Source organism: Pelobates fuscus, chromosome 11, assembly GCF_036172605.1.
Source record: "Pelobates fuscus isolate aPelFus1 chromosome 11, aPelFus1.pri, whole genome shotgun sequence".
Classification (NCBI taxonomy): Eukaryota; Metazoa; Chordata; class Amphibia; order Anura; family Pelobatidae; genus Pelobates; species Pelobates fuscus.
In genome coordinates, this window is record NC_086327.1 from 15,453,088 (window position 1) to 15,479,823 (window position 26,736).

The 26,736-nt window shown below is 41.4% G+C and overlaps 2 protein-coding genes across 2 annotated transcripts; both read left to right on the forward strand.

Annotated features, from left to right (window-relative positions):
- Positions 1-3,913: 3,913 nt before the first annotated feature.
- On the forward strand, positions 3,914-21,432 carry LOC134576745 (NACHT, LRR and PYD domains-containing protein 12-like). The gene is made up of 6 exons (XM_063435459.1): positions 3,914-3,946; positions 10,566-10,890; positions 11,967-12,053; positions 16,587-16,625; positions 20,289-21,351; positions 21,411-21,432. Exons 1-6 carry the CDS (start codon positions 3,914-3,916, stop codon positions 21,430-21,432), a joined length of 1,569 nt encoding a protein of 522 aa, XP_063291529.1.
- Positions 21,433-21,450: 18 nt separating this feature from the next.
- LOC134577394 (nucleotide-binding oligomerization domain-containing protein 2-like) lies at positions 21,451-26,149 on the forward strand. Its single transcript, XM_063436109.1, has 4 exons — positions 21,451-22,092; positions 23,652-23,738; positions 24,739-24,906; positions 25,439-26,149. The coding sequence occupies exons 1-4, from the start codon at positions 21,458-21,460 to the stop codon at positions 25,752-25,754; spliced, it is 1,206 nt and encodes a 401-aa protein (XP_063292179.1). The 5' UTR covers positions 21,451-21,457; the 3' UTR covers positions 25,755-26,149.
- Positions 26,150-26,736: the final 587 nt, after the last annotated feature.

A 26,736-nucleotide genomic window follows, 5' to 3' on the forward strand; every position in this document is an offset into this window, starting at 1 on the left:
TGTCTGTTAGAGTGTGTGTGTGTCTGACTGTGTGTGTCTGTTAGTGTGTCTGTTAGTGAGTGTGTGAGTGTGTCTGTTAGCAGCTAACAGACACACTCACACACTCACTAACAGACACTCACACACACTGACATACACTCACTAACAGACACACTCACTAACAGACACACTCACTAACAGACACACTCACTAACAGACACACTCACTAACAGACACACTCACACACAGACACACTCACACACAGACACACTCACACACAGACACACTCACACACAGACACACACACACAGACAGATACGCATCCATTAGCTAACAGTTAGCTAATGGATGCGTATCTGTCAGTGTGTGTGTATTTAGAAGGCGGGGGAAGGGTTGGGTGGGGGTGGCGGGGGGGGGTGGGTGAGGGGGGCGCCTGAGTTTTGTCCTGCCTAGGGCAGCACAAAACCAGGATACACCCCTGCCCGAGACATGGATACAACCCAATCTTAGGAGTAGTGTTCTGATGTAGAAGATGAATTTAGCCGTAGTCAGAGGGATTCAGTGAGAGTAGTGGTGAAATGTGTGTGGCATGACTGAGTGTGGGTAAGTAAGAGTCAAGTATTTTAACTCGGCACTAGTTCTAGGTGGGATAAAGTGGTATAGCGGATGGATGAGTAGTTTGGTTCGTTTTAGAGGTTTGTAGAGAAAGTATATAGTGATCATGATTTTTAGCGATATCCAATATAAAATGCTATATAAAATTTGTGGGAATATCGAATAGTCGTGTACAGTAAATCAGAGAGGGCTCAGAATATCGAACCATCGATCGGTAACCTGGATGAAGTAGGGGGGTCTATCTGTTTTATTAAATACGCGGTAATATGCTTTTTTTTTTTTTTTTTTTTAATTCTTTATTTTTGTAGTGCAACAAAAATTATAACAGTAGGCGTGCGGTGCCCCAATAGCATTCCTCACGCTGAATATCGACATTTTAACAGTGGGGTTATTCATATATCTGTGCACATTTGTCATTTATATCAAGATTGTCCACGTTTAAGCTCTACGCTGAGTATACATGTAACATGTGGTCCTGGTTTAGCTGCGCAGGTCCAACGAGACCTTAGCGGTGCAATGCGTTATATGCTTTTATAGTGCATTCAGTCTAGTCACTGGCTTATCTGGTTATCATGCGCTATTTTTGACAAGTATGAGAATGACAAGTATATTTCAGGTTCACAGGTGATTACAGTGTCATGGCTAGTTAAGAAATGCACATTTTTTTATGGTTTAGTTAAACAGGCTGAAACATAGGACCGGAGAAAAAAATGGAAGTACTTGCCTATAATAAACGTTTCTTGTATAGGCTAATCTATGGGTCCAAGCACTGGATCCAAAAAGTAAAATTAAATAACACATTGCTAGCAATAAAACATTGAGATGAACATATAGGTAAACTAGTAACTTGGCTCCTTATGAAGCTGTGAATATTCATACAAAGGTAGTTAGCTGTAGGTAGGGTTAATTCTGCTTTGTGACCACTGGGTACTGGTCGCACCGTAAAGACTCTTAGGGAACAGTTAGTTTAAGTTCTCTGCCAGAGAACTGGTGTACATTACGTGCTGTCCGTTTATCCTACACCTCTTATGGGCCATCGGAGCTTGGCAGGCTGTATGGTCAGTAAGGGTAGGGCCCCTCCAGGGGAAACTCCGGGCGCTTCATTGTCGTGTGTAGCTGCTGGGCCATGCCGCTGGGGCAGGGTCGCCTCCATTGCGTTGGGCATGTGAGGGGATTCTGGCTTCTTTGGTTCCCTCTGTGCTGTTGCTTTACGTGGGCGAGGTGGGTGTAGGGCTCTCTGCCACCATCTTCCCATTTTGTGTTCTGGCGGTGCTGCACTCTGTTGTCGAGGGGCGCGGTTGCTCGCTGTGAGTAGTGACCCCTGTTGCTGCTTGTTCTTTAGGGGGGTGCGATGTGGGGGGAATCTCGGGGTGAGCCCCTGTTGGGACTTTGGGCGATTCAGCCGTGGCCGAGAGTGGAAGTGCTGGGGCCTGCATCGGGTCCCCCCCCCCGTCTTCCCGCTTTCTTTGTCCCCTTCCGGGTCCGAGTCGGCATTGTGGGTTTCGATGTGGAGACACTTGGAGCTGCTGCTGATGGGACCCCTTGCAGGGCACCCCTGCGGTTGTCTATTTTGGCACAGAAGGCCGCCAAAAGTCTGTCTATTCTCTCCGATAGAGGGAGCAGGACAGGCCCAGGTGCCTGAGCCCACATGGCTTCCGCCATCTTGGGTGTCGACAGCCCGGGGGTGTCGGTGCACATGGGTTTATACATCGGCTTTGGACTACCTGCTTCTGTTGCCGGGATGACCCCCACCGGCAGGGGGGGGGGGGAGAGGGAGTTCCTGGCGAGTCTCTGGTGCAGCGGGTTCCAGTAGGCAGGGGGATCGGCCGTCTCACCCACGCTGCTCGGATAGGCCGCATGCAGGCCTCGGTTCTACCCTCTGGATGCAGTCGCCAGCGTTGTTCAGGATAACTATTTAGCTGTTTCGCCACTGTACATCTCTGTTGCTGGGGCTGGGAAGCTGGCTGCATGTATGTATTTGCAATAATTTTTGTAATTTTAAAGGTTTTAAGCCAGGAGCTCATCTGCTGTGCGACCGTTCTGCTCGGCTGTCAGGCTCCGCCCCCCGGTAATATGCTTTTGATGGGATAGGACGTTAGGAAAGGTGTTGTGGCTGTATTTACCTTATCCTGGGACCGACCTGGCTCCTAAGCTTGAGCCGCGCGTGGCTGGATCACTCCTGCCTCCACACGAGCCGCATGTGGCTTGATCTCCTCTTCTGACTTAGCCGCGTGCACTGACCGCAGTGATCGGTCACGTGGCCCGCCTGGCACTAGGAGCACGGCTCGAGTCACGAGCTCGCTCTTAAAGGGGCAGTGGGAGCCAAAAGTTGATTCAGGCTCCCATTGGCCCACGTCATTCCAGCACCCCCACACACAAACGTTTTGGGGGCGTAGGCATGACGTGGGCCAATCACTGGTGTAACAGTAGTGTACATTAAAAAAAAAAACTAGAAATTTGACTGTGAAATAATAGCAGTCAGTTTCCTTCACACGTGTGCGTTTCAGGGCCTGCCAGGGCACAGTGTCACACATGTGCAACTCATATCTGGTGTAACAGTAGTGTACATAAAAAAAAAAAAATACAGGGGGCTTGTTGTCACCTTTCGGGGACCCTTGGTGTTGTACGTGGCTGGGTGGAGGAAGAGACCTTCAATGACATCAGTGAGGACAAGGAACGGGACATGGCTAGCTTGGTATTCAACCTTGTGCAAATGGGGAGTTTGCGGTTGTGCAAATGGACTGTTTGCGGTTGTTTGCGGTGCATTAAACGGGGAGTTTGGTCTGTCACTATGAAGCGGGCGTAACCCTTACACTACCTGATCGATACAACATCATACCTGATGTTTTAAAGCACGTTATTCCAAACAATTTAGGAATGTTAGGTGATGTATGCCCTTTATGGATTAAAACCAGACTCTGCATCAACTATGTCATTTTCCATGGGAGTTTTGCCATGGATTCCCCTCCGGCATGCCACAGTCCAGGTGTTAGTCCCCTTGAAACAACTTTTCCATCACTATTGTGGCCAGAAAGAGTCCCTGTGGGTTTTAAAATTCGCCTGCCTATTGAAGTCTATGGCGGTTCGCCCGGTTCGCGGACATTTGCGGAAGTTCGCGTTCGCCGTTTGAGAACGGAAAATGTTATGTTCGCGACATCACTATTGGCTGACAGCACAGAGTGATACCTTAAATACTGAGTGATACCTGGGATTCCCCAGTCAGTCCCTGCTGGTTAGAATCCACATTGGGAAAAGAATGGATGGTTTTATTGCTTCTACATGAGAAGCATTTCAATGGGTACTGAAGCAACTGCTGAACATGCGCCTTATGTCTCCAATACTTATCTATGAGGTATTGGATTAGAAAAAAGTCTTCATTAAATGAACACTATAGGGTCAGGAACACAAAGGTGTATTTCTGACCCTAGAGTGTTAAAACCACCATTAAGGGTGCTTGTCCCCCCCTCCCCGAGCTCCTTTAGTAAGGGTTAAAAGGCACCTTATTTCCAGCTCTCCATGGGTCTGCATGCCTTGGTCTGGCCCCCGATCCGTCTCTCTGGCTGACAACATCGAAATTGATGATGTCAGCCAATTCAATGCTTTCCGACAGGGAAAGCATTGGATTGGCTGAGATTGTCAAGGAGGCGTGGCCAAACATTGCCCTGGCCAATCAACACCTCCTCATAGAGATACATTGAAGCAATGCACTTCTATGAGGAAAGTTCAGTGTCTCCATGCATCTGAGGATCTGAGGATTGCCCACTGAATGTATCCCCAGGGGACAATGTAAACACAGCCTTTTCTCTGAAAAGGCAGTGTTTGAATGAAAATGCCTGCAGGGACTGACTATAGTCACCCGAATAACTACATTAAGCTGTAGTTGTTTTGGTGACTTTAGTGTCCCTTTAATGATCAGTGTATCAGTGGCAGAGTGACTTCAAGAAGACTGATGGAATATTGAATACTGTAATAAATGTTAGTTTAAAAGCTTTTTTTTTTTTTTAAATCAAACACTAACATAATACCATACTAACATAAACACTAACATTATATATATATAAATATATGGTTAGTACAATGTTAAACAAAAATCTGCACACATTTACGCCTTTCAAATATTTTTAATGGCTTGTCTTAAACAAACTTTAAAACACAATTCTCTCTCTCTCTCTCTCTCTCTCTCTCTCTATGTACATATATATATATATATAGAATTGTGTTTTTAAGAATTTAGAGAATGTGAGAGAGAGAGAGAGAGAGAGTGAGAGAGTGAGAGAGTGAGAGAGTGAGAGAGAGAGAGCAAAATCCAAATATGCTGTTCCCACAGAAATCACAAATTTGCAGTGATGTTACTACCGCAAAGGATTCTGGGTGGGCCTATGCAAATTAGTTTAACAAAGAATCACATTTTTGCCTCATTCTTTGCAAGCTGTGTTTCAAATCTGTTGTATACAGCAAACACAGACTCAAAGGAATCCATGTTTAAAATGTAATGAGGCAAAAATGTGATTGTTTGTAAAACTAATTTGCATATGCCCACCCAGAATTCTTTGTGGTAGTAACATCCCTGCAGATTTGTGATTTCTGTGGGAAAAGCAAGTCTTATGGCTTGACTGGTGTGCAGATTTTTGTTTAACGTATTAACAATCCACAGACTTCAGGTGGAAGGGGTTTTCAATCACAATTTTTCCCCACCATAACCTTTTGGGATTTTGCTCTCTCTCTCTAAAAACTTAAAAACACAATTCTAGAGAGAGAGAGAGAGAGAGAGAGAATTGTGTTTTTAAGTTTGTTTAAGACAAGCCATTAAAAATATTTGAAAGGCGAAAATATTAGACTTGCAAAGAAAATGTAATTATCTCTCCCCTTTTCTCTATTTCTTTAATTTATTTATTGATTGATGTATTTCTATTATTTATATACAATAGTATAATAATTGAATCTATGGTATATGGGCTTAAAGTGTGTGCAATAAGAAAATTATTTTTTGTTTATTGCAATGATATCCTATGTACATATATATAATACCTATGTATATTATCCAATTCCAATAGCTAGGTAGAGGGAAAATCTCAGACAGGGTCAAATGGAAAAGATGTATTCATTTTTTTTAGTTGCTTTACTAAGCTAGTCTAGCAGCGATGTATCCTGGGTAAACTGGTATCGTAAAATTGAGGCGTTTATCAAAGGTTAAAGTCACACTGGGTGCAGTCTTACTTTAGACTCCAAGATTCTTCGCAGTTAGTAATTAAGTGACGGAACAAGTGACATTATGTAGAAAATGAACAGAATGAGAGCAATAGATATGGTTCCACCGGTGTAGCTGTAACAAGACAAGGTAGGTCTATATATCATTGTATGTGATCTGTACTGGGAGAGCAGTACATCAGATTGGGTGGTTCGGGACTGCTTTAGAATGATGTAGCAGAGTAGCACTTGCTGGACTGGTGTTGGGACTGTGCAAATATCTTTGAGGTTCGCGTCCAGTTGGACAACATTTGATGGAAATTTTCCCTTTTAGTAAACTAATCTAGAGGCAGAGTAGTGGAAAAGCAAATGTTTAAATTGACCTCGCAACTTAAATGTGACCTCCACAAAGAACTTAATAACATGAGAGATTTTATATAAATTAGGTTCTTCCAAAAAAGAAGAAGGAGGCTTAAGAAATTATATCAAGTGCAAAATATATATGTGTAAGCCAGGCGATACTGCTGTGAAACTCACAGCTTTATTTATACACTATGAGAAGCTGAGTTATGTCTCTAAGCAATGAGTATCTGTGTGTATGTATGCTAAGATAATCTGCTTTGTATGTTGACAACACAACAAGAAACAGTGTTTTTGCACGTAGACACTCAGCAGGACCTTTGATCATATAATTATACTACTAGCAAAGACAAGAGTGTGACAGTAGTAACGAGGAACGCCTTTTGGGAAGTTATAGAGGTGGTTGATCCAACTGGGGTGTCCGTAAGGATAGCAAGTGTTATCACAAAGCTTTGGATGGACTGGAAGTGTCGGGCGACGGTCATCAGCATGGAATAACTGGCATGCTATGACTAAAAGAAATGTTACATATTCTTTGAAAACACTTAATAAAAACACAAACAATACTTCTATGAAGAACGCTACCATACGTTTTTAAATGCAAATGATTTATTAAATACGAAAGAAAGAAAACACATACATAACATTTTCATCTTTTCTATGGATGTTCAATCACAGACAGTATATTGTTTATCAAACATTGTGTCAAAAGTCAGTAATATGTGGGAATATTCTGGGAGTAGGTTCGTTTGAGTGGGAACCAAATCTCTGTGAGATTATTTTAAATAATGGTGAACTAACAAAAACGATCCCTTTTGAACACATGTCGAACAGCAATGCACAAAATCATTACGTTCTAAATGTCCTATTTTGTATATCTTCATTAAAGCAGCACTTCCAATTGTACTGTCTTTGTAATTTTGTCAAGACCCCCGTAAGTGACATGTCCACTTCAATAGTAGCAGACGATGGGCAAATAATAGGAGACAAAAACGTAGCAGACACTCTTGCTCATCAACATCAACATGTTGACCTTCAGTTTGTTTTTACCTCAGTCATCTAACATGCACCTGTGCCATTTTTGAACACTTGCTTGTGTACAAGAGTACAACATTTTGGTCCATAGAGATAGCATTGGTTACTTCATGTATCTTACTTGCACATGCACAACAAGATGCCATAAGCTTGTATTTCACATCTCGAGAAAACATGCCTGTTCTCATCAGGTTTCGGAAGTGACAAGAAATTCACGGGAAAATGGCCTTCAACTCCTGTTGTATTTGTTTGGCGAATATTGTATTGTCTCTTAGATGTATTGGAACTCTGTCTTTTTACTTGCACCGATTATACCCTTAGACAGAGGTGCAGAATGTATTGGCGTTTTATAAATAAAGAATAATGACAATAATGAATTAGTAACCTACTGTGTTTTATACGTTTGTTCTGACTGCATTCAAATTCCAGATAAAGCCTAACGCAGTCTATACAAATTTCATAAAGTCGCAGTGCAATTTTATATGACTGAAGCACTGCTGAAAATGTATCACATATGTTTAATAGAGAGTGTTGATCTCAAGCTGTTGCTGCTGATAGGCCAATAATGATGTAAATGTAACCATAATCACATCATTTCAATATTTGTCAACACTTTTTAAATATCAATTTGGCAAAGAAGGACAAAAGCCTTACGTTAAACAGACAGGTTTAACTGATTACAATCATTCCGAAGTTTAAATATGGAGAAAAATAAGTCAACACCAGAAATACTTAAAATCCACAGGAAATACTTTTCAACTGGGTAACCAATACCCCAAAATGTTTATCCATTAGCAGAACAAACACCACAACCACCTTCCCTGAATTATATGTATACCTAATACAACATTAAGTAAAAATAACATGTTAAAAATGGGAACAATGGAAAAGCGATTTTAACATCTTTGTTTATATATTGTGAGTGAAAAAGTGGAATAGAGCTTGATGGCAGATATATCAGGCCTGATTTGTTAAACAGCAGCCAGAGAATCTTTAGTTAAATGCCCCAGGGAGAGAGGTTAAACTATGCAATATACATTGCTGATGCTCTACAAAACACAGTATGGGTCCCTGGGGCGGAGCATTTGGAGAGCAGGGTGGGCCAATGCTCCAACAGCACTAGTTGCTGTGTACTGACCAGAATCTTGATTTAGCTTCAGAATTAACTAATTGGCACTCACCTGTAGCTGGTCAATTAGCAGACAGGCCTTTAAAAGAAGAGATTAGCCTGCTGCAGGGTGAGTGAGAAAAAGCCAGCTAGGAGAGCTAAAGGAGAGAGGAGCAACAATTGTGTTTATTGCAAATCCATTTTGTTTTTTTGTGGAAAATTGGTAAGTGGGAAGGCCACCCAATTACAGATAGTGATTTCTGTCTAGTAAGAGCTCAAGTAAGAGCAAGGAATTTTTATTTGTTTATTATTATTTAAAGCACCTGTTTTCTTATCAAATAAAAAAAGGAAAACTGAGCTGAATGTGTCCTGGACTTTGTATACCCTAGAAGGCTGTGGTTACCGCAAGATCAGTGACAAAATCCTACCTGTAAAAGAGGTGGTTTGTTACAATATATTATTACACATCAAGATTAACTAAACAAAAACAACTCAAAATAGATTCACAAATTAGTCCTGATTGTTAAATGCCTCATATGTCTGGGATCTGACTTAAAATTTTGTAGTTAACGCTAACCCTATACCAACCCTAAGCTATGCCTAAACTAACTCTAACCATATACTTACCCTAACCTTACCCCAAACCGTAACACCACACTATCCCTAACTCAAAAACATTAACCATAACTCAGCACTAATCCTTATTGCACAATAACACTAACCCTACACTAACTCTAACCATATACCTACACTAACCTTACCCCAAACCGTAAACCCACACTATCCCTAACTCAAAAACATTAACCATAACTCAGCACTAATCCTTATTGCACAATAACACTAACCCTACACTAACTCTAACCATATACCTACACTAACCTTACCCCAAACCGTAAACCCACACTATCCCTAACTCAAAAACATTAACCATAACTCAGCACTAATCCTTATTGCACAATAACACTAACCCTACACTAACTCTAACCATATACCTACACTAACCTTACCCCAAACCGTAAACCCACACTATCCCTAACTCAAAAACATTAACCATAACTCAGCACTAATCCTTATTGCACAATAACACTAACCCTACACTAACTCTAACCATATACCTACACTAACCTTACCCCAAACCGTAAACCCACACTATCCCTAACTCAAAAACATTAACCATAACTCAGCACTAATCCTTATTGCACAATAACACTAACCCTACACTAACTCTAACCATATACCTACACTAACCTTACCCCAAACCGTAAACCCACACTTTCCCTAACTCAAAAACATTAACCATAACTCAGCACTAATCCTTATTGCACAATAACACTAACCCTACACTAACTCTAACCATATACCTACACTAACCTTACCCCAAACCGTAACCCCACACAATCCCTAACTCAAAAACATTAACCATAACTCAGCATTAATCTTTATCGCACAATAACACTAACCCTACACTAACTCTAACCATATACCTACCCTAACCTTACCCCAAACCGTAACCCCCACATAATCCCTAACTCTAAACTAATCTTACCCTAACCCCCCTGGTGGGGGGGGAAAGGAAAGGGGTTTTCCAAGCTCAAACAGCACAGAGCACTTTGTGAGCACCCTCTCCTGTGTGATTGCAGAATGCTGTCCCTGCTGATCAGACAGCAAGATGTTTTTGGCCTACAAATCCCAGAATTCATTAAATGCAGTAGATAGCAATTGAATTATGGGAGTTGTAGTTCAGCAACAGTTGGTTTGCAGGGCAGAGTTTGGAATATCTGGATTAGAATCAGAATTAGAATGTAACTAAATATTCAGTCAGAATTAATGCAAATGGCATGGAGACAATGTGGTTCACTTATTTTGCATATTTGACTGATCAGAAATGATGCTTGTGATCCAGGGCCAGTCCATCCTGGCGGGAATTTCCTCTTGTTTTAGAATCGTCACTCTTTTTTATTGAGAAGGATGGCGGTTGCTAAAAAATAAATAAAGATTGACAAGAGCATCAAGAATTATTTACCTCGCCACTCAGGCAAGGAGCTCCTGGGAAAACAAAGTGGCACAATGTAGAAACCAAATGAATTAACAAACCTACAATAATAAATGTTCACTTACAAAATGTGTTAGATAGAAGCCTCCAGATCTTTTATAGGAACATAAACATAATTTTAGAATGCTGGGTTAACACTAAAACAGCCAAAACAGAAGATGATGGACGGGTATTCACCTATATACTCAAACATTGATTCTCAACTTGTGATTTTCTTTCTCATTTTAGATGTCTCGGGATGCAGAATGCTTGCTCCAGGTCAAGGCCTCTCGGTTGAAATTAACCGACTGGCTAGAAAATAATCCTCTCGTGGTCCTCAGGTGGCTCCATGCTAATGGAACTCTACCGCAAGATAAATATTTTTTTCTCCTGGGTAGAAATCCACAGAGAAACCAAGTGATCTCTCTCTTGGAAACTGTGACCCAAGATGCGGAAATTTGCAAAGCATTCGTTCATGTGCTGCAGCAAGTACAGGAATATTACTGCCCGGATTTACATAACTGGCTGAAGGATAACTTTCCAGTCTATATCAAGGAGTCTACTGGTCCAATGGGTAAATCTAATGCCATTAAATAATGGTTCAAGCAACGTGTTCTTATATGCTTTTCAAGTTAGGAGAACTGAGCAACCATCCGGGCCGTGGCGTTAGCATTTTCATAGCTCCAGCGGCTACATGGAATAGTGAAAAGTCACATTGCTAGAGACATTCGTTCTACCAAACCCTACCATTTCATTGGTTGCCCGTTATTAAAACCAGTCAGTGACGGAAGTTGGAACTTGCCCATTATATTCATAAAGCACTTGTAACGCTAACGGGAGGAGAGCAGCTCCCAACGAGATGTATTACATTGCCTAACACTTGACTAAGCAATAATACAACATATGCTCCATATAATGGCCACTTTCTTCTACATTTTTATAGTAGTAGTTTCTATTCTAAAGAGAAAAACACCTCTTATCTTCTCTTATCAGAAGCTCAATTATGTCTCACTGCATCTCCAAAGAAGTATTATAAATAATATGAGGGTATCCTGAATTTCGCATTTATGTATTTAACAAATTCTTATATAGTGCCCTTTTTTAGAGCAACCTTTGTAGGTAAACTTCATGGCTACATTATAACAGACAGTGAGAAGCGTTTGGACCATTTCAATTCATCATTTTTTGTCACTGTACGTGACAAAATTAACTCATATCACACCTTTTTATTTATTATATTTGCACATTATGCATAATAAAATTATGTTGTAAAACGTACAGTGCCTATTCCTCAAATAGGCAATCTCTCTACGTATATATACATTTTAATTTTAAGGTATAATTACTGTTTAAAGTGACACAGAGTATATATACCCCACTATTATTGCACATTATGTGAGAGATAGTTGTGCACAATAGGAATATTGTATATTGTTAAAACGATCTATAGTATACTATCTGCTATTTTTTCTTTTCATGTCCTATGTACTGTATACTAAGTGAGTGCCATCTACTGGAGGATTAACAGATTACGGTTGTATACATTTTATACTACACATCCAACACTGCTCCTCCACTTGTGAATACATTGTAATTTAAGAATATAATTCCTGCTAAAGATATGAATTTCACAAAATATTATATTTGCAGAAAAAGAGAAGACCAGTAGAAGGAGTGCCTTCGGTTGGTTTAAAAAGAAGATAACAAAGGAAAATACATATAAATGTAATCATCCAGGTAGGTTATCACCCTTCTTCATATTGCTTGCAAATGGTTATTATTCTCTGCACTGCTATCTGTTTTTGATATTTAGTGACATAAATTGGCGTTTGCAGAAAACGGGAAAAGTCATGAATTTGGTGTTCAAGTAGCAATTGTTTGGCACAAGCATTAGGAATTGTATAAAGCTGCATGTACGGATTTAGTAAATTTGGTGTGAGAATTCAGCGTTGCATGAAGCTAGTTTCTGGAAATTAAATATTAACAGGCAAAAACCTGACCCTCTAGTGAAAAAAATAAAAATGGCAAAAAAATAAAATAAAATACAATTATTAATAAGATTAGGGCAGTCTGATAATCAAGTTTAAAAAAAAAAAAAATGTATTATGAATTACAATGAAACAAGCCAATATATCTCAGGGAAAATGTCCAACTAAGCTGCCAGCTGAAATTATCCTCATACGTTTAAGATATGGTTTCAGTTTTACACCCACAGATATATCTGGACTAGAACTGGTTGCACTTTGTACTTACTGGGACTCGATTCGTATAAGTATCATGATAAACGTTGACATAAGCAGTTTGTATGTATTTTACCGTGCTTCCTGTACACTTGATAAGAAATTAGCAGATAACAGTTTTACAGTTATAGCTATTATTATTACAGTAAATAGTTGGATGAAAAGAGATTAAATAAAGCAATAGCCTGGTCCAGGGCTGCTCCCTTGTCGCTCTTGCGATCTGCTTTAATTGATCTAGATGTAGAATATTGGCTTTTCCATTCTGTCATACATATTATTGATTTATTTTTTTGTCTAATAAGTTTTTACCTTTTGACCAATTACAGACCAAGTTTGGTCTGGACGCCTCCGATGCCCTGATGCACAGACAGATGGTGGTTTTACTTAGTGATTATTTTAATGTGTCTGATCAGGATCTGAACATACGTAAAGTTATGTCATCATTAGAAAAAAATGATCATTCAGATCCTGGTCGGAAACACACCATCTCGGTGTGCTTTACTTATTTTGCTGGGGAATCTGGTCCAAAATTAAACTTTATGACAAAATGGGAAAACCAACTGAAAAATGAGTTTTAAGTGGAGGAATGGCACGAGATTCTGATGGCATTACACGGTATTACACGGTCTGCGTCGCTTTTGGAGTCTCATTACAAACTTATATACAGATGGAACCTGACTCCCTCTAGACTTTTTAAATTGCGATCAAGTTGGTTCTCTGTATCATGTCATTTGGTCTTGCCCTAAACTAAAACAGTATTGGGAAGATATTCACACTCGAATTAAACGTATCACTGATCAAATCCCCATTATATCACCAGAATTGTGTCTCCTGAAGAGATTCCCAGATGATTTGCCAAAAATTAAAATAATTATTTTAGGCAATCTCTTGGTTTCAGCCACTTCGGTCCTTCCTCGATATTGGAAAACAGCTACTATTCCTTCTATGACTGAGGTGTTAATAATACTCTAGAAACTAAGAGATGTGAATTAACCTTTAGACCACCTTCCAATACAGTTAAAGGGACACTATAGTCACCAGAACAACTACAGCTTTATGTAGTTGTTCTGGTGAGTATAATCATTATATGCATTTTCAGAGAAAAGGCAGTGTTTACATTGCCCCTAGGTACACCTCCAAGTGGTCACTCCTCAGATGGCCACTGGAAGTGCTTCCTGGAGCAGTGCTGCATAGTAGGCAGCACTGCCGTTCAGCGTCTCCACGCTGTGCATGGGGATGCTGGATTTTCCTCATAGAGATGCATTGATTCAATGCATCTTTATGAGGAGATGCTGATTGGCCAAAACAGTGTTTGACCCCGCCCCTTGCCGATTTTAGCCGATCCAATGCTTTCTCCATGGGAAAGTATTGGATTGGCAAAAAATCCACAATTTTGATGATGTCACCAAGGGGGCAGGGCCAGCACGGTGGACCCGTGAAGAGCTGAAAATAAGGTGAGTTTTAACCCTTTCTGAGAGGGCTACCTAAATGGTGGGTTTAGCACTATAGGGTCAAGAATACATGTTTGTGTTCCTGACCCTATAGTGATCCTTTAACGTTCTGAAATATGAATGGGAACTGGGATGTCAAGAATCAATATGAATTATAACATATAACTTCACCTGACCAGATAATAACGTTATTTATACATTGTCGGACGTAACATATTTGGCATCTTTATTTATTTTTTAATAACTAACTATACTTCATTGAAAAAACGTAATTGTTACATATTGTTTCAGATGATATGTGGAAATTGTATTCCCCAGTTGTTTGCTTTTCTGTTGTTTTTTTGTTTTTGTTTTTTTGTTATGCATGTTATTTACACATATATTCATATTATATCATTATTCTTACTGTTATGGAAACAGATGTATTTATAATAAAAAATATTTGAAAAACAAAATAAACAATAAGAAAAGAAAGCTATGAAATCTGTAGTCACATGGCAGTAATTTATACCCGGAGTTCACAGTCTTAGTTCTTACATCTAGTGTAGTTTATTCAGATGTTTCGTTTCAAACTTTAAAACTGTGGTGGTGGTGGACCGTGCTAAACTTATACAAGCGGTAATGAAGAAAATATATAATTACATAGAGTTGAAAAAAAATTCTGTACAATGTGTCACAATAAATTTAGTTTTGAGAAAGCGAAACACGTTAAGTGAGAACCTGAAACCAGAGATTGCTCAATTCCATTGTGGACCGGTACTTCTTATCTAATTTTATCACTTTTATATCTATTGTTTAATAAAGTAAGTTTTTAATTTAAAATATCCAGTCCATTTTATCTCAATACAATGCTTCCTGCATTGCCACAAAAGCAAATGCAAGAATATGTAGAAAAAAACAATGAAACACATGACATCGGAAACAGTTAGAGATAACACTATGCATCATTTTGAGAAAACAGCACTGTATTTTATGTTAAGGGTATGGTAGAGAAACTGCGCTTTTTCAATTACGTGAGTAGGAAAAGTAGTCAGCGGAGAGACAAAGTGGCATGTTAAAAAAAATCATGCTATACTGACTGACTATGCGAAGGGTGTGAGCAAGAATATACGATTAATTACATGCTGGGCTGATTAGGAAAAAGGTTAAGCATACCAATGAAGCCACCGGTGCCCTGCACTCTCTGTCAAGACTGCCTTATGAGTTAGAGTAGTATAACGTGCCGGCCCCCCAGACCCAACATTTGCTATTGATTGTGCTGCTCTGACTATACTAGACAGGGGAAAGTAAATCAACGTAATATAGGCGAGCAAAGCAGAGTTCGTGGTAAGACTTGGTTAAATAGCTTGTCTGAGAGTGCACCCCATCTCGGCAGTGCCGTGCTCTGTGGGAGTACCGCATGGTACAGCTCACTGATCAGAATGTCCATGGTCAACCTATTCCCCTGCTGGGCAAAGTGGTGGAAGGCTTGTTGGGGTCCTCTAGGGTTGCGGGTGCGACCAAGGCGACCAGAGGCCTCTCCCCAGTTCTGGGCCCAGTGGCAGGTCTGCATCTTCTCTCCACAGACTTGGGAGCTCTGTGATGCCGTGTCTTTCCCTCTGCCAGCGTTGTGCCACTGCCAGCGGCAGGCGGTCTTCCTGTGATGTGGGCGATGCTTCAGAGGAGTTCTCCAGGCGACCTTTAGCCTGGGTGGGCTATCAGTCTGTGGGGCAGGTACTCGGGTTTGTGATGTGCCCAAGGTAGCTCACTCCCCCGTCCCCCTCACCTCCGTCTCACGGTTATGAGGCTGTGGCAGTTGAGCCATGCGCTGGTACAGCTTCTCCCAGAACTAATTAAATATTCTGTCCAGGCGTGTCAGTGCCTTGTCCTCAGAGTTGTCACTCAGTTGCTGAGATGTGTGCCCCTATGACCAGGGTGCGCCCCCCTTTTTATTATGCCTGGTGTGTTCTGGGCTGGAGGCTTGGTGGGTGGCAGGAGGCAGCGTAGTCTCATGCATGGGGTCGGTGGGGACCGGGATATCCTCCGCCGGTCCATAAGGTGGGAACGGGGATCCACGCTGGTGTAGCAGGATATAGCAGCAGGGGAGCGGCTGTAAGCCGTGAGATCCAGTTTGATGAGACCGGTGAGAAACATTACTTTAGCGGTACCATCTTGTAGGTCTCCCGGTCCTCTGTCGATTGGGCATCAAGTTAAGCCGGTTCGCAGCCTTTGCCAGTGTAGAGATCGGGTAAGTTTGCACAGCAGTGCTTTTTTTTTTTTTTTTTTTTTTAAAGGGACACTCCAAGCACCATAATCACTACAGCAGGCTAAGTGTATTGTAAGGAATTGTAAGGAATCAAAAAATTTTGAACGGTATGAATTCTTGTATAGGGTCTACCGGGCACTGCTCCCCGCCTACACCACCATCTCCTGAGACCTGGAAGTTACTCAGCAGGACATTCTGACAGCTCTATCCATTATCTGTTTCTATCTGTAATTTATTTAGGATGGAGATATAAAGCCACCCCATATGTGTATATGCACAAGAACTAGCTATTTTATATATACTTACCTCTGACATCTTATTCTACTTGTTACAGGCCAAAAAATAAATTCAATCACCACAAGGCACCTGAAAGGTAAATAAGAATGATAATTTAAACAGAGTGTAGTGCTTTTTCTGATTTCTTTCAGATGTAATATGCTTTAAAGTTGTTTTCCAGATATCTCTCAGCTATATAAATGGTGTCTGCATGGATCAGACACATGTTAAAGTGGCACTGTCATGCCGAGCTTACCTTTCTTTAATCAATTCCTCTTCTCTCCCTCTCTCAGGATCTGTTCTTCATTTCTTCCTGTCTGCTCTAGTTTTCTTTAAAACATAAGACAAAGTATCGTCTATTTGTCTGATAGAGGTTTCCTACACCTGACCATCTCTGACCAGCAGAGGAGCAAAGTGTGCTTAATTTCCGGTGGTCAGAGCAATTTTCCCACAATTCTCACATTTCCTCCGTGTTCCCGTGATGCTTCCTATCACTTTTCCCGAACGTCCTGTCACTTAGACAGAATGCCGGCAAAGCTACCGAATTGCGTCCTAGCTATCTACCAGTAGGCTGAAAGACCTAAATTGGTGTTTCAGGCAAATTTACTAATACTAAGTAAAGATTACTTAGTATTAGTAAATGCTGCCTCTACTCACTATATCACGAGTAGGGGCATGTCTACTAAACAGTGAGCCACCATAGGTGATGTGACCATTGCCATGCATGCGCATTAGGGACATCAGTGTTGAACTCAGGTTAGTGACAGAAAGGGTCATTAACCCTTTTTGCACTGGGGGGGAGGGGAGGGAAGCCTTGACAGTGGCGGAAGCTACAGTGCCAGTAAAACGAGTTTGGTTTCCTGGCACAATAGTTTCCTTTTAAGAATAATGCTGGGGTCTGATGGACCCCATAAAAGACCCCATAAAGGATTCCTTTTTTTTTTCAAGATTGTTTTGTTGTTTGCATATGTAACTTCTGCAAGTTGTTTTTCACGCTTTGTGCTGTTTGGTACAATTTATTTTCGCTGACCCTTGAGTGTAAGTTAAATCTAATATAAATGTCACACTATGGCAGGTTTTCATGTCAAAGAACAAACATTGACCACAGAAAATGTACTGTTTTACTGTGTACTATCAGGGCTTCCATCAGAAATTTTGGGGCCCCTGACACAGCTCAAGGTCTGGGCCCCCTGGCGCCTGCACCCGAGTCCCCCCCCCCCCCCCCAAGTCCGCCCACAGGGATGCAGTGTCTGCAGGGCCGGTGCAAGGATTTTTGCCGCCCTAGGCAAAAGTAAAGTTTGCCGCCCCCCCATGTGACATCACAGTGCCCCATCCATATGATCTGCCATGTTAATTAACACAGTGCTGCAGTGCCGCCGTGTTTACAATAAAAGGCCTGCAGGGACAGGCTATAGACACCAGAACCACTGCATTAAGCTGCAGTGGTTCTGGGGACTATAGTGTCCCTTTAATGTGAGGTAAATTAAAGATTAGTGCCACGAATAATATACTAGATTGCCTACTTACAACCAGATGAGGATGATGATGGGCTTCAGCTGCCGTCTGGCTCCACTGGTCTGGTGTAGAACAGGCTCTCTGGAGGCGGTTTGTAACTGTGGTCACAAAAATCAATGTTCTGGGAGAACGGGAAGCAGCTCCATTTTTTGAGGGCCCTTTACACAGCTCAAGGTCTGGGTCCCAGGGTCCACCTTCATGTTCCACTAATGAGTTTGTTCACAGGGGTGTGTGGGGGAAGGATGTCCTGATGTGTGTAAGGAATGCATTGTGTGAATCTGTGTTTGTATGTGTAAGGGCTGCAAGGTGAGTTTGTGTATGTATGGGATGCAGTGTGTGTGTCTGTAAGGGATGCACTGAGTGTGTGGAAGGGGTGCATTGTGTGTTGCTGTGTGTAAGGGATGCATTGCTTGTGTATGTGTGTCTGTGTGTAATGCATTGTGTGTTTTTCTGTGTGCAAGGGGTGCATTGTGTGTGTGTGTGATGGATGTCAATCTCTCCCCCTACCCCCGTCAATTTCCTTCTTTCCCCCCCTCCAATTTCCTTATTTTCCCCCTCCCTCTCATTGCCTTCTCCCCCCTCCAATTTCCTTCCTTCTCCCCCTCCAATTTCCTTCCTTCTCCCCCCTCCAATTTCCTTCCTCTCCCCCCTCCCTCAAATTTCCTTCCTCTCCCCCCTCCCTCAAATTTCCTTCCTCTCCCCCCTCCCTCAAATTTCTTTCCTCTCCCCCTCCCTCAAATTTCCTTCCTCTCCCCCTCCCTCAAATTTCCTTCCTCCCCCCCTCAAATTTCCTCCCTTCCTCTCCCCCTCCCTCAAATTTCCTCCCTTCCTCTCCCCCTCCCTCAAATTTCCTTTCTCTCCCCCCTCCCTCAAATTTCCTTCCTCTCCCCCTCCCTCAAATTTCCTTCCTCTCCCCCTCCCTCAAATTTCCTTCCTCCCCCCTCAAATTTCCTCCCTTCCCTCCCTCTCCCCCCCACTCATTCATATTTCCTCCCTCCCCCCTCAAATTTCCTCCCTTCCCTCCCTCTCCCCCCTCCCTCAAATTTCCTTCCTCTCCCCCTCCCTCAAATTTCCTTCCTCTCCCCCTCCCTCAAATTTCCTTCCTCCCCCCTCAAATTTCCTCCCTTCCCTCCCTCTCCCCCCCACTCATTCATATTTCCTCCCTCCCCCCTCAAATTTCCTCCCTTCCCTCCCTCTCCCCCCCACTCATTCAAATCCCCCACCCTCAAATTTCCTCCCTTCCCTCCCTCTCCCCCCCTCAAATTTCCTTCCTCTCCCCCTCCCTCAAATTTCCTTCCTCCCCCCTCAAATTTCCTCCCTTCCCTCCCTCTCCCCCCCACTCATTCATATTCCCCCCCCAACCCCTCAAATTTCCTCCCTTCCCTCCCTCTCCCCCCCACTCATTCATATTTCCTCCCTCCCCCCTCAAATTTCCTCCCTTCCCTCCCTCCCCCCCCACTCATTCAAATCCCCCCACCCTCAAATTTCCTCCCTTCCCTCCCTCTCCCCCACCCTCAAATTTCCTCCCTTCCCTCCCTCTCCCCCCCCACTCATTCATATTTCCTCCCTCCCCCCTCCCTCAAATTTCCTCCCTTCACTCTCCCCCCCACCCCACCCCCACTCAAATTTCCTGACACCCGGCGGGCAGCCTGTCACCTCAGGGCCCCCCAGAGGCTTGCCCTGCTGACACCCGGCGGGCGCGCGAGGGAGCACTCTCCTCTGAGTGCTTCCTCTTCAGCTCCCTCGCGCGCCGCGTACTGATGCTGGAGCCGGAAGATGACGTCATCTTCCGGCTCCGGCATCAGTACGGTGCGCGAGGGAGCTGAAGATGAAGCACTCAGAGGAGAGTGCTCCCTCGCGCGCCCGCCGGGTGTCAGCAGGGCCAGCCTCTGGGGGGCCCTGAGGTGACCGGCTGCTGGGCCCCCCAGGAGAAGAGGCTGGCCCAGTGGGAACATACCAGGGTCGCAGGGCCCCCTGCGACCCGGTATGTTCCCACTGAATGTGGGGCCCGGACGACCTGAGCAGTCCGGGCCCCCCAGGACCGCCGGGCCCATGACAACCGTTGCGGTTGTCATGCCCTGATGGCGGCCCTGTGTACTATTAATATGTTTTCAGCAAAAAAACACAAAACAAAACATATTTGCTATAAAGGAAGGGAAACCATAATAGTAGGTAAAGGCAAGCATCTCAGAACGGTTTAAATGATTTTTCTGATCAAACCTGTTTGTTTGTTTTTGTTTTACAGAATCTCTGCGGGATCACAAGCATTCTCTTTTGAAGCAAAATGTTAAAGTTCAAGGGAACATTGGAACTTCCTGCACTTCCTGTGAAATATTTGAAATTCAATACACCGAGCTCTTCATCACCGATGAGGACCAGAATGAAGCTCCAAACCAGCATGAATACTTTACATTAGCCAATCGTCGGGCTCGGATCTATGAGCACAACAAACATAAAAAAATCAAGCTGACTGATATTATTTCCCCAAACAATCCAGAATGCAGGGAGCCACGCAAGGTGCTGATAACTGGGATAGCTGGCATTGGCAAGAGCTTCGCAGTGAGGAGGATTATGCACGAGTGGGCAATGGGAATGGCTTTCAAAAATGTCTCCTGTGCAATGAATTTTGCATTGCGTGAGCTCAACTTAATAGAAGGCCCAGTCAGCTTTCTTGACTTAGTCACACGAAACCATATTCATCTTCAAGGTGTATTAGAGGAACTGTGTAAGGATCCTACAGACCTATTGGTCATATTAGATGGACTAGATGAATTCAAACACCCAATCAACAAAGGAAAGAAGGTTGATACCATCACTGAACGGGTTCCTATTCAAGATCTGGTATATAGCCTCATCAATGGAACATTACTGTCCAGAGCATTTGTTGTGGTAACTAGCAGGCCCCACACAACCACTTCTTTGGTCATGTTTGACCGAAAAGTGGTTATCCTTGGTTTTGATGAAAAGCATGTGAACAATTTCTGCTTGAGGTTCTTCAGAAACAGCGAACTATCTGAGAAAGTCTACCAGTACATCATGCAGAATGATAACCTTTCCGGTTTGTCATTTATTCCACTCTACTGCTTCATCATCTGCACGGCACTCAAAGGCTTCTTCTCGAACATCCCAGAGCCCTGCTCCACTGGCAAACCACCACAAACTATGACTGAGGTTTATTCCTGCTATCTGTGTACCACCATGCATCATCGCACAAATACAGAGACATCCAAAGCAAATAATACTAAGCAGGAGCCCACTGTACTCTGCACTGAGGCAACTCTTGCAGAAATGAAAGGCATTCTTTGCCAGCTGGGAAAACTGGCCTATTACTCATTATTGAATAATAAAATAATTTTTTATGGAGAAGACCTCAAAAGATTTGGGTTTGACCCGTCCCAATTACCTGATTCATTTATGAATAGAATTTTTGTTCACGTGGAAGGGAAAGGGCCCACCGAAATGTTTTCATTCTTTCACATGACTATACAAGAGTATTTTGCAGCCCTGCACTGTGTGATTTGGATGTCTCCAGACCCCGAGGAACTTATACAATGCTTGGATCTCTGGTGCTTTGGGAATCATCCACAAGAGCCAGTACAAAGTCAGCTCCTGTCGTCATCTATGAAAATTATAACTGCCAAGCAGTGGGAGAATCTAGAAATCTTCTCTAGATTCTTCATGGGAATTCTCTCCAACAGAATTGAAGGGAAATTAAAGGGGCTGGTGGATTGTCTGAGTGCTGATATTCTTGGTCCCCTTGCCAAATGGTTTAAAGGAAAAATTAAATATGCAGTCAACCGGAGACTCCTAAATCTTTTACATTGCCTTAGGGAACTTCAGCGAAACACAGTAGTGGAAGAAGTAGCTCCTGACATTAATGAGGTCAACTTGTTCAAGGTTATCCTAAACCCTGCGGACTGTGCTACCCTCTGCTATGTGTTGCAACATTCCACCACCAGACTTAAAATCTTAAACCTTGGCTACACGAATATTGGCATGCAAGGGCTTCGAAGGCTACAGCCATTGCTCCATCGATGTCAAACACTCCAGTGAGTATTAGTTTAACAGTGAAAAAAGGAACTGTCACTTGGGAGATATTGACACTTTCTAGTAGCTAGCTAAAAGTTAACTATTACCTGCCTTTTTGTTTTTCTTTAACCCTGTCGTTTGGTATATTAAGAATTATTGCAGTTTTCACATACAGTGGGACCTTGGTTTACGAATTTAATGCGTTCTCCGGGACGTTTCTTATTGCGAAAAATTTGTAAACCAAAACGTGTTTTCCCATAGAAATGCATTGAAAACCAATAAATCTGTTCTGGAGGTCAGAAAAAAGTCAAAATGAGCTGGCATGGAAACCAACCCACAATGCAGAACACACAATAAAAGGCATGCAAACGACGAAGCTCAGCTCCCTACCTTTCCACAGCTTGAGAAATGCACCAAAAAGTCCCAAAACAACTGCAAACAATTTCCAGAATGGCTCCAAAACTCGATGCAAAAGTCGCTCCACACAGGCTCCAGCATGCAGGGGGCGGTGCTATAAACCTCCCAGGTGCAATGCATCCTGGGGAAACTTGCTTTGTATTGCGAAAAAAAATTGTATTTCAATGGATTTTGATTTGTAAACCAAAAATTCTGTTAACCGAGGCGTTTGTAAACCGAGGTCCCACTGTATTCCAAAAACACGAGGTTTCTACATAAGCCCTTCATTTCCATTCTGCGGTGTTTCCTTTTTATGATTTGGGTTTGCTGTACATGATGTCATGAGTTAGCATTCTAAGAAACTTAATTCAGCACTTCAGCTTTTACAGCAGAGAACTGACAATTGAATAACAACTTCTAGAAACCATTGTTTTGCCTTTAAACCTGTGCTTATGACAAATGCTATAGAACACTATAGAAAGTATAGCATGGATGAGTCACTTCCTGGGGTGGACAGAGGTCATTGAAAAACATGCAAAATGAAGAGTTTTGCAAAAAAAATCAATTTTTTATCCTTTTTATTCAATCATTTTCCCGCAGAGTTTGAATGCACTCTTTATTGCTTTTAAAACAGACTGAGTCTTGGAATGTACCTATAAGTACCTTTGACTCTTTGTTTGTGTACTTATTCATACCTTATCTTACTGCTGTATGCTATGCAAAGAAATCCTTGTGTCTGCCAATGAACCTGTGTAGACAGAGATTACTATCTGATTTTTTTTCCTCTTTCTACCATGAGTCAGTTCTATTTCTTTTTTTCAACTTAGCGCACACTGGTCATATAGGGCAGAAAGCTATGTATATTATACCAAGAGAAAAATAGCGTTTTAAAAACACATTACACATCATCGCTTTACTGTATCCTACACAACATTCAAATGTGCTGGTCCAACCGCAAATGTGCTGGTCCACCCGCAGTGTCGGTTTAATGTTTTTGTGCACAATTATAGTTAGAACAAAAAAATATATATTTTCTTTTACATTTAAGGAAACCAAGCTTAATTTTCACGTCCCTTTTACGATGATTATGTCCATCTATTTAACGTATTTTTTAATCTTCCTGTGCAGTACTGATCAATGGATCGTAACGCATAAGTCTGAGTATTTCTTCTTTTATCTTCAGCTTACGCTATAATTCTCTTGACAAGGACGCTGCAATCATGGAGGCCGACGTGCTAAAATCTTCCACTTGTCAAGTTAAATGCTTACTGTGAGTATTGCTAGAATTCCGATCCCATCAATCCCATCTGTTCCTCTCACCATTCAGCAGCATTTAAACTGCTTTATTAATTTCCTTAAAGAGGGGTGGGTACCTCCAAGTTACTGACTTTTCTCGAACTCCCGTTCTATAAAACATATTTATATCCAGAGCACTATCAGGTAGTGTGTGTCGCCCTGTCAACATCTTGCCAATACACAGGCATCTTCTTCCTATGATACCAATGTGACCTTTACATTCAAACAGTCCATGTAAAAAAAAAAAAAATAATAACTGACAAAATATATTCACATCTCGACTATTTGGCTTAAAATGTCAGTTTTTAATTTACTATTACCATCTACTATTTGGTAGATAAACACCAAAATCATAGATTGTTCAGGGTGTATGTTAGGTCCAAATACCTTTCAAATTGCAGTTAGATACATTAAGTTTCTGAATTTGACACTTTAGGTACCATCATCACTTACTCTCCTTGCACAGATGGTTGTGCCCCCACATCCCTGTTTCATTGAATTTGGTTAATTTGTGTCTGCAGCGATTAACAAAATCCAATGTAGCTACATGATCCCTCTCGCACTCTGTGACAATGCTGCGTGAAGATATGTATCCCCCAACTGTAGGCTTGTGCGCTCCATAAAAGTCATAACTGACTTGTGTGAGCCATCTCATACCTTTCCATGAGTGAACCTGAACAGACACTTGCATGCATGGCTGAAAGTGGCTTTATTCTTTAAAAAAAAAAAAAAAAGTATTTCTATATATCTATATATATATTTGTGTGAATGAAAACGTTTGTGAATGTTGAGTTATAGGATAGTCTCAGTGATTTCAATAAAAAAAAAATAGAGGAGAACTTGGAGTGGCTGAATAAAGAACCCAACATATGCTATGGTATCACTCTGAATCAGTTATGTGCTCTGCTCCTCAAGGAATACTCATGATTTAGCGAATAAATATACTATCCTGTATTTGGATGTTCCTTGTGCAGGATGTGTGGCAATCATATTGGCTCTGAAGGTGTCCAACACTTATGGGAAGCACTGAGTTCCAATCAGACACTGGAAGAGCTGTATGTGGACATCACAGGAATAACAGACAGCGGCCTAGATAACTTACTTCCCTGTCTTACGAAGAACACAACTTTACGTCTGCTAACGTAAGTACAATACACTCTGGAATCCAATGAGTACTAACCACAAATGAGAGCAAAAAAAATTATAGGAATTTTAGATCAACTAAGTCTTGCCTCTTAATGTCTACATTCTGGCTGATATTCTGGCCTATTGCAAAGAGTATTTGATGCACCAATTTTAAAATTACCAATATGTTCCATCATGGCCTCGATTTATATATTTTTGGATAACCTTTTCAAAATTATTTTAATTTTTCTAATGATTTTTTCAAAATATTAAAACATCACAAACTATATAATATATTTAAAAAATATATATAAAAAAACAAAAATTTTTTGGATATATATATATATATAAATGTTTATCCAAAAATAATAAATCACTTGAAAAGCTTATCCAAAAGTATTAAATTGAAACCAATGTTACTAACGAATTTCCTGTAAATAAATGTTTTTTCGTAAAAAATAAATAAATAAACTTTTCTTTCTCTGCGCTCTACCACTTTTTGTTTTACAATACTTATAGAACACTTTTCCTTTTACCCCTTAACCTTAGGATCGTAGGTAATAATTTGAGTGAAAGGAGCAAGCAGCTCTTGGTGACAGTGCAGAGACAAAAGCCCACCTTGAAGATTCTCAGCAGTTTTCTAAGTGACATGGGCCTTCTGCAGGCATATCTGGACTGGGTACAAGATCTTAAAGAGGATCCACAGCAAATGGAGTCAGCAAAGAACGCGGACGCCTTGCGCAATATCTTGGCTGAACTTGGAAAGGAGGACCCTGGAGGGAAAGACAAGGATCTTATAGAAAGGATTGAGAAGTTGAAGTTTGAGATAAGCCGCCTCTTGCAAACTTCCCCCGTAGCTCAGTGACAATAAAAATAATGCAGACTGGTCAATGATTTTAGATGCGTGCAATAGACTCTCAGAGGCCTTGGCATGTACATTAAGCTGTTCTTAAAATCAGCCTAAAATTTCATAATGTGCACATTAGATCAGCCAATAGAATTTGAACTGCCGCGCAATCTAACAAGTTATTCACTGTGAAGAAATGGCTAGGGAATTGTAAAATTTGGACCAAAATAGCCAAACTCAAAAAGATTTAATTATTTTTCCATCTTTTCTCATACTCCACGGTGGGTGTCAATATACCTAGTCCCTAACTTTTAGGGGGGGGGAGGGGGGAGCCTGTATACGTATGTATATATTTCTCAGTATATTAAATAAATCCGGTAAGTAACAGAGTGCAAATTATAGGAATACAGTCATGAGAATAAAATATATATGTTTTATCTTTTGTACTTTTTGAAATATGCTAAGCTTATGTAATTCAATGTTAAAGTAAATTTATGTTTTGTTTTTTAGTTTCTTTGATATGCAATGTCTGTACTTAGACAATGCCTCTTTTATACAATTAGCACCTCTATAATAGTGCAGCAAACTATTAAGACTAAAAACACACACATCCATGACAACTACTCCAAAATATATAGGTGAACTAAATGGTGGATGTGGCTTACTTACGTATTTTGTGACAAAAATGTAAGAAGACTGAAGATTACTCTATATTTATTAAGATTTCACAATGTCATCAGTAGCATTGTTCTTCCTAGTTACATTTATGAAGCGTGTTCTGGTCTTCTAATGGAAAAATATGCGTACCCTCACGGCTAATGATGGTCTCACCATGGACGGATTTGCCTGCAGAATGGAGAATGTCTTGGCCCTAGAAAAAAAAAAAGGAGTTTAAGCTTTTATTTTTTCAAACAAGAGAGGCCCAGTAATCTAACATAAAAAAGGAACCCTCTAACATTAAAACTAAATAAAATTGAGTTTGTTAAATTGATGGTGCTAG